This window comes from Callospermophilus lateralis, chromosome 10, assembly GCF_048772815.1.
Source record: "Callospermophilus lateralis isolate mCalLat2 chromosome 10, mCalLat2.hap1, whole genome shotgun sequence".
NCBI classification, from domain to species: domain Eukaryota; kingdom Metazoa; phylum Chordata; class Mammalia; order Rodentia; family Sciuridae; genus Callospermophilus; species Callospermophilus lateralis.
Genome location: NC_135314.1, coordinates 85,986,665 through 85,999,776, shown reverse-complemented (window position 1 = coordinate 85,999,776; position 13,112 = coordinate 85,986,665). Strand labels below are relative to the sequence as shown.

The following is a 13,112-nucleotide window of genomic DNA, read 5'->3' as shown; positions in this document are numbered from 1 at the left end:
AATAGTTTTTTTTCTATTCCCCCCCTCCTCATTTTCAAACAGATTTATGGTTTTTCCTTTGGTGCTTTGAGAATTAATAAATCTTTTGGGTCATGAAGGAAATTTCCAAACTGAACTGAATTCTTCAAGTGATCCCTCTAAAATTCACTTCCAAGTTTTATGTCATTTATTCTTTTTTTTTTTTTAATCCTTAGTAAGATGAGATTTATTGACTTGCTTTTGGAATGACTTCCTTTAGTTTGAAAATGCTTTATGAAATTCCCTCTTTTCATCCTTAGTACAGAGTACATTGGTGTCATAAAAATAATAAATCTGAGGTTTTAAATTCTTTTTGAATTGTAGTGAGTACAATTTTGGTCTAATCAGATTATCACAGCTGAATTAAAAAGACTCACTTTGTTAGTTTCTAAGGCCTTTGTCTCAGACTGTTTACATTTAAAAATGTTCATCTTTTATCTGCTCTGAATTCTTCTTAATATTTGAATCAGTGCAGAAATCCTTCTAGGGCTCGGGGTATAGTTTAGTGATTTAACATTTGCTTATCATATGCAAAGCCTGGGGTTCAATCCCTAGCACAATGGAGAACAATAGAAATGGCAAAAGACCCTTCTCATGGTGGCAGATCCTTATTCTCTTTCAGGACTCCATTTAATGGACACATCGTCCAGGAACCTTTTTCAGCGCCAGGAAGTGAGGGTCTTTTAAAAGCATCTCCATGTTCCTATGATTTACTCTTCACTAGGCTGTAACTTCCTTGAGAAGACAGTCTTTATCCAATTATTTTTTTTCATCCCATAGTAGCAGATTAATAAATGCTGAATGATTTTATACAGTCTAACTGAATGGTAAACTGTACAAAAGAATGATTACATGGACATCCTAAATTTCCAACTGGGTTTGAGCAATTCACAGAGAGGTCAGTTGTCCTTAGAAACATTTAGCAATTTTCTCAAAGGTATTAACCACACATCTAAGTCCATTTCTTCCCAATGTCACATTTTTTAAATGTTTGGAAATCTAGTGGTACCTAAAGGAACATTTCCAAATGCAAGTCTTTTACAACGGATGTTAAGTCTTCTACCAAGAAGTCAGGAATGCCAAGAGGGAATGCCTGATGAGAAAAATGGAAATGAAGGCCAAAGCCTGCCCTGCACCATTCAGTACCTGGGAGGAGGACCTGGGCCAATGTGAATGGGAGGAAGCTTGAAACTTCAAGACTTAACCTGACTACCTCCCCAGAGATTTTAAATCAAAGATTCAAATCTGGAGCGTTTGAGGGAAAGCAGTATTTAGATAGATGAGACCTTGCATGCAGGCTTTTTTTTTTTTTTTTTTTTTAAAAATCAATCAGGAGTCAAAAGACTATTGAGTCTTTATACCTTCCTTGCAATCAAATAGGCAATCAAATGACTTCAACTGAAGCATGACTTACACAGACTTGTCAGTTGATGTGGAACTATTATTAGTCACAATACACATGTAGACAATATCATCCTGCACTAATGGATTATTGTCTTTCTTAAAATTCTATCTGAAAACACATTTGTCTTAGTTAACTTGGATTACTCTAGTTTCAATTTTAAAAAATTAATTATGTGATTTAAGCTCTAGAGGGCTATTTAACCAAGATGAAAAGAAATTGTTTTACTTTTAAATGCTGTCTGTTACTTAAACTCCAGCATATGTTTATATTGCTTGTTTTTTTTGACTTAAATCTAAGTTTATTTATCTTTAAAGAGATATATTGCATAGCTCTTCCATTAAAAATGTAGAGCAAAAGATTTATGATAATGTATCAAAAAGCAAGATACATTTTAGATGTTGAAATAATATAAAGGATCATAATACACAACTCCATAAATTATCTTTCAGATTAATAATCTTCAACAGTAGCATTCTGTTTTTAAATTTAAGCATTTTAGTTCTTAAAGAATAATTTAAAATATTAAGACTTTGAAACTAAGTTAAAAACAACTGACAAACATCTTTGTGCTGGGGATTGAAGCCAGGGCTCTCTACCCATGATAAGTAAATGCTCATATGTGAATGGTGATTTCAAAAATTTGTAACAATAATATCTTTTATGATAATGATATCTTTTATCTCATTTACATGATAGAAAAACTTAAGCTGTTTTGTTCCTACATGAACAAAACACAAATATGCTTGGGTATATCATTGTACATTTGAAAAATTCCTTTATCATATGTGACATTGTTGATTTAAAGAGTCATTTGTTAGGAAGGTTTTCATTCATAATTTTATAATTGAACTACTTGCTTATGATCTTATTAGTCTCATTCAAGTTCAGGTATTTCTACAATGCACATCAAAATAGTGACTATATTGTGAGAGATTCACTAATATCAAACTAAGTTAACTAATTTAATCTATTAAAAAGACAACTAAATTGTTACCATGAATTCCATAAACATTCAGAATTTTAGAGGTCTGCTATGGTAAGTTTGAGAGTAAGTTCCTATGAGCTGATGGTACTAATGGCCTGCCCCCACTTTAGTTTTCATGTCACAAGTCCCAGTGGCTCTTCTTGTAAAGGGAAACCATGTGATAACTTTCAACTCTTTGACTTCAACTAAATGTCAATAAACTGACAATTACAAACATTTTCCAGACAGGGTAGTTAGACTTATAAAATGAGTCTATTTGTAGGGAAACGAACATATTATCACTTATGATTTGGGTAGTACTAATATCTGGGTCAGGCAGGAGAACATAATTAAGGCAATTGTTTTAAGCTGATAATAGAAACAGAAACAAAGTCATATTTAGAAGCCTTGAGATTGTTCTTCCAGTCAAGGACATTATCTTTTTTTTTTAATCAGACACAATGAATAAATAAATAAATAGTGATGTGTAAAGAGTGGGAACACATAGGGAAAAAAAAAAAAAGGTTAAGTGTGCAATTAAAAAAAAAATCCCTCCACCATAAGAGACCTGGAACACAGTTCTAAGACACTGTGCTCTACGGTGTCTGGAAAAATGAATCAGATGTATTTTGCTAAAAAACATATTCAGGAGATATGGTTGAAATGAAAATTTCTCAAGGTTCCTTATGAGAGAAAAATACTTGCTAAAGTCATTTCACTCTCATAAAGAAAATGGATTTTTTCCTATGATACAGTCTTTCGGCACACAATTTTCTATTCTCAAATTGGATTTGTTATACTATTACATTTTAAAGCAATGCTGCTTATTAGAAATATAATGAGAGACTTGTAATTTAAAAATTTCTAGTAGCCATTTTTAAAAAAGTGAAAAAACCCAAGCGAAATTAATAATATATTTTTTGACCCAATATGACCAAAAAATACTATCATTTTAACATGTGGCCAATATGAAAATTATTAAAGCAGTAGTTTGCACACATTTTTTTGACTCAGATCTTCAAAATCTGTCCATTCTATTCTTATAGCGTATCTCAATTTTGAGAAGCTGGAAGTGCCCAGTGCCTATGTGTGACTAGCAGCTAAGGTATTGGACAGTACAGATCTAAAGAGGCTTTTCCCACAAAGACTGGGTGATTCTGGCTTTCCTCTACAAAACTTTCATCGATGCACACTTGTTTACATACTGTTAGTGTCAATCCAGGACAGCATGACCTTGAGCTTGTTTGTTAATTCAGAATTAATAATGACATTAAGCAAAAAAGGGAAAATCTCAAGGAGTCAGCACTTTCTAAGTTCTGATTATCTGGCCAACTCTACTTTTCTCTTCAGTTTTTTCAATGTACTATGGATGGCTTCACTGGAGTATGTTTAGCTAAATCTCTGTTCAAGTTGTGGAACATACCACGAGAATTCCATCGCTTAAAAAATGTTGGAATATAGGACTATTGTACACTTACAATCTGTTGAGTGACGTTATTAAACAAGGCAAGGTGGTCAGTGTTTCAGGGACTTACTTTTTCTTTTATCTATTATGAAATAGTACTTGTCCCAAAGACGGTATTGAAAGAGTAGCCGTTAGCATTGAACATATCTGGAATCTATGATGTGAGAGATTGGTATCGACATACCAGTGATGGAATGGGTCGATGTATTCAGCAGAATGTAGCATTATGTCATCAAGGGCTTTACAGGAGACACTGGGACAAACATGTTGAGACACTGGCACATTCACACAGGGTAACGAGTAAGAAGGTGGTATGGTACACGCACTGAATGCTGTGGTTGCCATGGGAAGTACTCACTTTTTCAGATCATTCTGCTTCTTTTGGATTTGTGCACGCCACTGGCGCATGGCAGGGAAGAAGCCACTTGTGTATAGTGGAACAAGTATATCAACTAATAAAACTGCATTTTACTGAGAAATAATTGTATCACAGCTGTCACTGAATTAATTCCGTAAAATCATCAACACAACAGGTGCATTAAATTTTATGAATCAGAATTCTCCATTTGCTGATTCATAAGCTGGCCAGTATGCAACAAGAATATGATGCATCCAAGAAAGCATTATGTAATCTTCATGCAGAAAAACTGTAACTAGTATCTTAGAAACAGTTAATGCAACATTAGACAGGGATTAAAGAAGGAACTTGGTACACACAAGTATTCTGATTATGACAGGATGGTAAGAATCATGATTTCTTTTCTAAGTTAAAAATCCAAGATATTATTTTACATTAAATTTTAAATTCAAGCCTCGATTATAATAGCAATCTTAAATATTTGGAAATGATTTCTTGAAAATACATAGCAAAATAGTTTGAGGATGGGAGCCTGTCTTAAACTGTGATGTCCTGAGATGACAGGTGGTAGCCTTGTTGTACCAACATTGGTACCCAGATGTGCATGGCTCTGCTATTCACTAAAACCTCCAGATAGTTCTCACTCCCCAATTATTCACCTGAGAAACTATGGACTGAATATTTTGAATATGGGATTCACAGAGGTCTGTTTCTTATAGGTAGGAGATCAGTGTAAAACTGTATATGCTCTACTATATAAATTAAGAATGGAGAACTTGGTAAATATGAAGCAAATTTCATTTCAATTACTATTATGTGTCACTGGGAAGAAGAATCTCTTCTTTGTGAATTAAAAAAATCCCTGAGAATCTAAAATTTATCCCAAAGTCCTGGAAATCTTTAATAACTTTAAAAATTATTCAATTTCAATGTTCTATGTTATAATTTTTGTTACTTACAACATAGTACTTAGAATAAAATAAAACCACACATGTTGGCAGCAGCTGGAGATAAGATCTGCTGATATTCTAAAAATAAGTTGCTATAATTTAGCTTTTGATATAAATGCCTTTCATGCGGACTGTAAATGGACATTTTTCTAATTCTAGGCATGTGCATATAATCGGAACTGAATCACTGCATTTACTATTGCATTATGGAAAAAATGAAATGTTTAAAATAACAATCTAATCTAAATTATAAGATAAATGCAAGTAAAAATATTTTTCATTTAAGAATTTAAAACTGGTAGTTCCACAGAGTGGTGATGAGTATATTATACATATTTATGTAGATTTTACAGGGTGTTTCAAAAGTCCCTGAGCACATACAGGATTCACTGTCTCAGTGTGTTTTTGCATACAAATGCAAATTTTTTCCTATACTTATTATAATAAATGCTGAAAATGGCCCTCATGTGCTTATAATAGAGAAGGTATTTTTTGTTGTCAAGATCATTAAGTATAAGAAGGGTCACAAATGCCATTTTCTGCATGGGGACTCAGGGACTTCCGGCTCATTCCTGTAAATTAGGTATCCACATAAATATGTATAGACAAATATGTAGTATGCATAGTCACAACATAAATATATTTAACATTTAAGAAAATTTAGGTATTCTACTGGTAAACTGACATATGTATACAATATAACTGTATTTATTCATAGGAATTTGATTTTTTTTTTTTTGGGTTGTTCAAATGTACTGTTATCTTAATTATTTCTTTCCCAAAGTGATTCACAAGACTCCTTTTAAAGAAGCAACATGTTTTACTTGCATATTCATTTTTTAAACTAAAGTTGAGTAATGAAAATTAATATCCATGAATAAATAACTAAATTTTTAAAGCAATTTTGATTTTCATTTATATTGTACAGTTGTTTCATTGAAACTGTCCTTTTAAAAAATTGATTCAAGAGTTTTTTTTTTTTTCTTTTCTCTAGTTAGTGATCACATTGTCTGATATATTGACATATGTCAGCTTCCTACAGGAGCCCTATGGGTCTGCCCACCTGTGATGTCATAGTAAGGAGGGGCTTTTCTTCAGCAGACTCCTCCCTCGGTATCTCCTTCATCACCATGGCAACAGCCTTATCTGCCGCCCTAGAGCCTTTTCCCTATAACAGTGAAATCAACAATGACTTGTGTCAGGAGAAATCTTTAACTTATTATTTATTACAAGATATTCTAATGTTTAAAGAGCAATCCAACATAAATTGAAGAGATAGGCTGCTGCCAGTGCATCTTGAAGCTTTTGGCTGAGGAGAAAACACACAAAATCTGAAAAAAGATGGTTTGTGAACTTTTAGTTAGCTATTTTTTCACCTTTACAACTGGCATATTATATTTAATTTTAACATAGTATTTTATATGTATAATATATGAAAGGCAATTAACATGATATGAATGTATTTTTATAATATCAATTTTAAAAGACTATGGCTTGCCTATTATGTTCATTTAAAATTATTACTCTATGACCCTTGAATATTTTGGGTGATAGGAATTTGGGATAGGGATTAGGATGAGGATCTGATTCTCACAGAGGACTTTTGCTAATTGGTCTTTGGAGTCTGTTTTTTTTTTTTTGTTTTTTTTTTTTTTAGTGAATTGTGCATAAAAAGAGTAGACAAAAATCTCTAAAACTTTCAGTGACTTGACATACCATAAATTCACCTATCTTGTTTGGTGGAGATAGTATGAACTTGGTGAAAAATATGTATGTATTTTTCTTTTTGCAATTTTCAATGTTTTTGAGGTGGAGGAATTTTAGTAGAATTTTAGAAATATCTTTCATTTGGAGAACCCTATAAATTCAGAAGGAATAGATGATTAAAGCACTAATCTATCTACATCTACCTGTATCTGTCTATTATTTTCTACTTATGTATGTGGTAGGGTATGCTGGCTCTTGCTGTCTTGAATTTACCAGATTATGAAATTTTTGAGAGTAAATGTGACATAATCGAAACAAAACAGAACACCTTCTTGACCCCATTAGAAACATCTCATACTATGTAAAAAGTAAATAATTTTTAAATATTTTGAAAACAAAAAAACTTGCATTTTCTCAGGTCACTGGGCAGAGCCTCACTAGAGAAACTCATTTAAGAACACATAGGTACAGCTGTATTGTAAATCTACTTAAAAAATACAAATGTAACATACAGAGATACCATAGGCAAAGAAATAAAAACAAACAGATGGTGATGTGTCATCTGGAAGGAGAATTAAGAATAGGGTCAATATCAACTCCAGAGCCTGATAAACCTGGTTAGTTTCTATGCAATGAAAAAGAGTAGAATGACATAATTATCTTGAGCTTCCCAAGGGCTTTAAGTAGTTGGAAGGAAGGTACATTCTGGGGAGCACAGCAGTATCCCTTTTGTCAGGCATTGACTTTCTAACTTTCTAAACTGTAGCCAGGAACAGCTTTTATTATGAGAACAAAGAGAATTTCTTTTCTTTCTTTTTTTTTTTGCAGTTAATAGACCTCAAATGTGTGCATTTGTTTATAATGCTATAAGTTTGTTTCTTTGCTTTATTTTGACTTTAGCATTACTGAATGATAAGATGGAATATCAAATGCTAGAGATTTTATTTAGCAGATACATCAGTAGCAATTTTCATATGTGTTCTAAAAATGTTATATGGCTAACAATCCTTAGAATATCTGATTTCCAGGAAAATAAAGGGAATCATAATGATTTATTGTATAGCAAATTAGGGTGCATACTGATTGTAGGTTTCTTCTTTAATGAGGCAATGTGAACTTTCTAAAATAGAGGTGTAAACAATTCTGGGAAAAGATTTATTATGGTACTATGAATGTTAAAACATTTTTTTCAAATATAAAAATTATCTGGTTAAAACATTATAACCTATAAGATTAGTATACCTTTATAAGCTACACTCATTTTACATATAAATGTGGTTTATAACAAATATTTTTTTCAAAAGAGCAAAATCACATGTGAGGAAGTCTTTCCATGCTCCAAGAAGTTCTCATAATATAGCAATAAAAAAGTGGCATGCTTATATTTATATTTAAATTCCTACCATACTTAAAAGAACAAATCTAATATTACAAGATATAATTCTAAGAAATAATAATTCAGACTCTTTTCTTGGGCTAAGAAAAAAATGTCAATTGATAAGCATCTCAAAAAATTTCAATTTTTCAATACACCATTTATTTGAAATGCTACCAATCCATACAATATATAGAGATACTTTTTTTACATATGCAACTATAATAGCTAAAATTAGCAACGGACATGCCATTTCACTAAAACAAAAACAAAACAAAACAAAAATTAGTCCTTTCATGCTGAACTCTAGAACAAAGCAGTGGTCAGCTAGAAAGGATGTATAATAAACACATGCGGTGCTTTTTATTTCTTGCAGAAAAAACCCACCAAAGCCAGGGTCAGGTCACTTTTTTGAAGACAGTGCCACTTTTTCTTCAAGGTTACACCTACTACCTGAAAAGAGTCATGACACCCATGTTAGTGCCTGCTAGCAACTTTTTCTGTACAGCCTTTTGGCTTTTGAGATACTATCCCACGAGCCTCACTAGTGTGATACAGCCTTGAGATCAGAAAGGGAAGGTCCACCACAATAACATCTCCATGGCTCCAGATACAGTGTCTAAGGCACTGCCAACCCAAGGGAAGACACTCACATATCAAGAAGATCTCTCCTGCATCCTAGCACCATCTCCACCTGCTATTGTAACATCAAGTTGTGGTTATTTTTGATTTCTCCATTTATCTTGTGGGATAATATTTCTAGAATTCAGAATGTGGCTGATAATTGATTCAGCAATTCATGAAACTATTATAATTTGCTTATCAGCAACTCTGCAGGACTGAATCTGTCATTTTTTTTCTAATATGACCATTTTGTTTTCTTTTTTGAAGTCAGTGGCTTAAAACATTAAAAGAAGTATATATACATAATTATTCAGTCTTCAAACCCAATTTTCTAAATAAAGCTGTATGAAAGGTTCAATATTGATCTATTATACACTGGAAACACACCCAATCCATATAAGGGGCTTATATACTTGAGATCACATTAGGATTGTATGCCTCTAGATCATTCTTGGAAAGAACAGAAAAGAATCATGAAACTTCAGAAGTTGTTTACCACTTGGTGACATCCTCTAGTGATTATTTCAGCCTACTTCTTTTCCAATAGCATGTGAAAATCAGGTCTTTCCACTTTTGTGTTGAATTTCTTGAGATATTTTTGACTGTTTAGAAAACAATATTAGCCTAAGGGGAGACTTATTTTTCATGATGCTTAGCTGTTGAAAATTCTTTGCTATTTCTCTGTTTCTCTTAGCATTTGTTTCTTCACCAATGAATCATAAAATGATAGCCTTTCTAATGAATAACTATTAAGAATAGTCTTGTTTTTTTCCTATTATAAAAATAGGAAAAAATGAATGCAATGAAGGGAATATAGCAAGTCATATTATTTATTAAAAAATCCAAATTTTGACCCACTTGTTTTCTTTTTGTTAATGTGCAACAGAAGATACAGATTACAACATATTGGATGTCATAGGATCTGTTCAGGCTGCATACCAGGCTGTGGAGCCACCAGATGTCTTTAGATGAACTGGTGTTGGCTGCAGTCCTGTCTCACAGAGAAGGGAATTAAACTATTTTGAGATGCTACCATGTGCTGGGCATTCTGTTAGACGTCTGACGTAATTTCACTTGTTTGATCTCGTGGTAATTCTGAGGGTAGATAGTATCTTCCACAGATAGCTGAGGACATTGAAGCTCAATGCTTGTGTGGTTTGGCTAAGGCTCCCCCCACCAAAGACTGTGATGGAGGCAGGAGGAGATTCCAGACTGGCCTCCCAGGCCTGCCTGCTTCCTTCTCTACCACATGGGTGCTATTTGTTCATCTGGTTGAAGGAGGCTTGAGAGCTCTCCCTCATGTTCTCCACTGACTGTCATGAATATTATTGTTTTTGATATTAAAGTACAGGTGGCACTCATTTCTCAGTATAATCACTTATACTGGCTATGGCTATAAGAAAAAAAATATGTTTTTTGATGATGGAGATTGGAACCCAGGGCCCCCCAGCACACTAGGTGAGTGCTCTACCAATGAGTTATAGCTCCAGCATCCTCAGATGATGATCAATATTGATATGTGTTTTCCTCCTCTATTCTGGAAGAATCAACCATCCACGATTTCACTCAGGATCACATTCCTAACAAAATGCTTCTGTTTCTTTTTCTCTTCACAGAAAACGAATTTAAGCATTTCATGTATTCAAACTTTTTATTTTATGGACCTTAACAGGCTTAATAAGCTCTAGCTTCATCTAATTCTTGCTAAACAGGAACTAAATGCCACTATGCCATCTTTACCAAGATTGTTTGAGTTCTATTTTGGGTGCGTGAAATACTTAAAGAATGCAATTCCACAGTTACAGTTCATTTGTAATCAATTTCCTAGTTGCCAATTCTATTATCACTACCATGGAGTTTGTAATTTAAAAATTATGAATATTATCTATCAACAACAATTGAGACTCTATTTATTGGAGATGTTAAGCAAAAGAAATGAAAAAAATATTAAAATAGGAAGAAAGTAAATGACTATAATATTAAATAACTTTGCTTACCTAAAACTAGTATGTGGATTTTAAAAACAGTCTTTCTCTTGTTCTGATTATAATAATCAAAAACAAGAACATATTGTTGCCAAAAAATTGAGTAAAAATAGAAATAGGAAAAATAAAAAGAGTATCTCTGATTTTTTCATGCATTTTTCCAAAATTTTATATTTTATTTTTACAATGTTGGAAATTAAATAGTATTTTTAGGATGAATGTTTTAAGGATAGACATATTACCTTCAAGCTTATAAGTATAAATCTATTGCATATATTTCTTCATGTACATATAATATATGTAAATGAATACAAAATATATCTACATAATTTTAGAAACACTTTGAAATGAAATATTCAGTTTCACATATACTAAAAATTATAGATCTCACAAATCAGCACCCTGAACTTAAGCACCTGCATGAAACTGGCCATGAAAAGACTAGCAGTTCTAATGGCTTTTCTCATGCTCATGTGCAGAGACAGGCTAACATTATTTCACTTGGGAAGGTGAATGCCATGATAAGTGTCAAGCTCTCTTTAAACTCCCAACATGGAAAAGGTCAGGTAATGTTTTCCAGTGGCCTCTGCCTACCATTTGGTGTCCTTTCCCAGTTTATGTGCTCCTGTAGATTTCCTCCAACGTAGAGTAGGGTTTAGGACATGCTGGCTCTATCGTTAACTCACCCCTAACCCGGACAGAGTGTTTTGTTCATTTTTAAAGTGGTAGAAATAGAATTACATCTGGGCATGTTGGTTCTTCTTTCTAAACATCTTGAAGGAAGTGCCATCTAGTTGTAAATAACTGGGAAGCATGACAGAATTCATTCTTTTAATCAGAGATTCAAATGTGAATTTCACAATTCATAATGAATTCCCCATGGGTTCAGTGATGTGTGGTTGGAAATAATGTGATTTCCTATTCCCTAATAAGAATAGTCAAGTCACAGCAAATAAATTGCAATAATGGCAAATAAATTTAAGAGGAATTTAAGAGGTAGGCTCCCCATTCACCATCTATTTATCCCTTACTGTGTCTTTATCCCCTCCATCCAGCCTTGTATTTTCAGACCCAGGTGACCCTGGTGTATACTTCTTCAAGCCATAAACTTTTCTGGGAAGTCTTCTGAGATCAATGAGGAGTGACTCTAATTACCTTCTATTATAAAACTTCTGTGCCTTCGGTTTGTGTTATGTGTTAATTGGAACTTTTTTTGTTTTGCCCTTCTGGAAGGACTATAGATGGGTGGGGTGGAGAGCAGATGGCAAAAATAGACGAATAACAATTTCTACGGTGTTTGACAATAAGCCTTCACCCATAAAAACCACTGGAATTTCAAGGCCACCTGTGCAGATTTACATTCCTTGGCCTGAATTCTTGGTGCTGGGTGAAAGTCTAACTTTCATGGGCTCTGTGAATTTTTGCCTTCATGGGCCATTCCTCTATAAAAAAAATTCAGAGCATTTAGGGCCAAGGCAGAAAGCCCCTAAGTATAGTATCATTACTCTTAGAACATAAACACCTCCAGAAAACAGAAAAAAGGTGTCAGCATCTCATTCTCTCTTGATTGACTATCCAGAAGCACTTCTGAGGAATTTCAGCCAACTTCTCTCTTCCTTTATTTTAAAAAAATCTATCTATCTATATAAATGTATATATACATAAATATATATACATATATACATATTTATGTGTATATATGTGTGTGTATTCAATGGCCAGAGTCACCAATTGGTTCCAAAGCACTTCTTGCCATTTTTTTTCCCTGATGGCATAGTTGGTCACTTGAGGAGCAGAACTGTCCAGTATCCCAAATTCCCTAGCTGTGCATGTAGCTTAAGCTCCTCCCTGGGGGCTTATTATAATCTTGTTTTTTATGTAAAATGTTTTCATCTATGTCTCACCAATGACACTGTCCTGTGAGAGCAAATATTTTGTTTTTTACTTATGAATGATATTGCATTATTTGGTATAGGTCTCCACAGGCACATAACAGGTACTCAGGTATGCAACAAATATACGTATACTAGGTATCTTTCTCAAATTATTCAAGATTTTGAAATCACATAATATGGCCAACTTTGACAGAAGGTGACTCTGAATGAGATAAAAAGTTTTAATTAGATGGTTAAGGAATTGAAATATTTTCCAAGCATATAAATGGAAATTCATTAAAATTAATACAGTGTTGTCAGGTAAAGGTGCTTAAAATTTGCTTGAAAGGACAGATAAGACTTTTTTTTTTTAATTAACAAGATCCA

The 13,112-nt window shown here is 33.2% G+C and overlaps 1 protein-coding gene across 8 annotated transcripts in view; it reads right to left on the bottom strand.

Annotated features, from left to right (window-relative positions):
• Pex5l (peroxisomal biogenesis factor 5 like) overlaps positions 1-13,112 on the bottom strand; it is a 152,312-nt gene that overhangs the window by 80,417 nt on the left and 58,783 nt on the right. For 3 of the 8 annotated variants that reach the window (XM_076867273.2, XM_076867268.2, XM_076867274.2), the window contains exon 3: positions 6,224-6,328. The exons of 3 other annotated variants lie outside the window; for them this stretch is intronic. In XM_076867273.2, the coding sequence (XP_076723388.1) occupies positions 6,224-6,292 (69 nt within the window). In that variant the 5' untranslated portion in view covers positions 6,293-6,328. Of the gene's footprint in view, positions 1-6,223; positions 6,329-8,629; positions 8,696-13,112 lie in introns of all 8 variants that reach the window. 2 more of the 8 variants (XM_076867269.2, XM_076867271.2) reach the window with 2 other exon arrangements.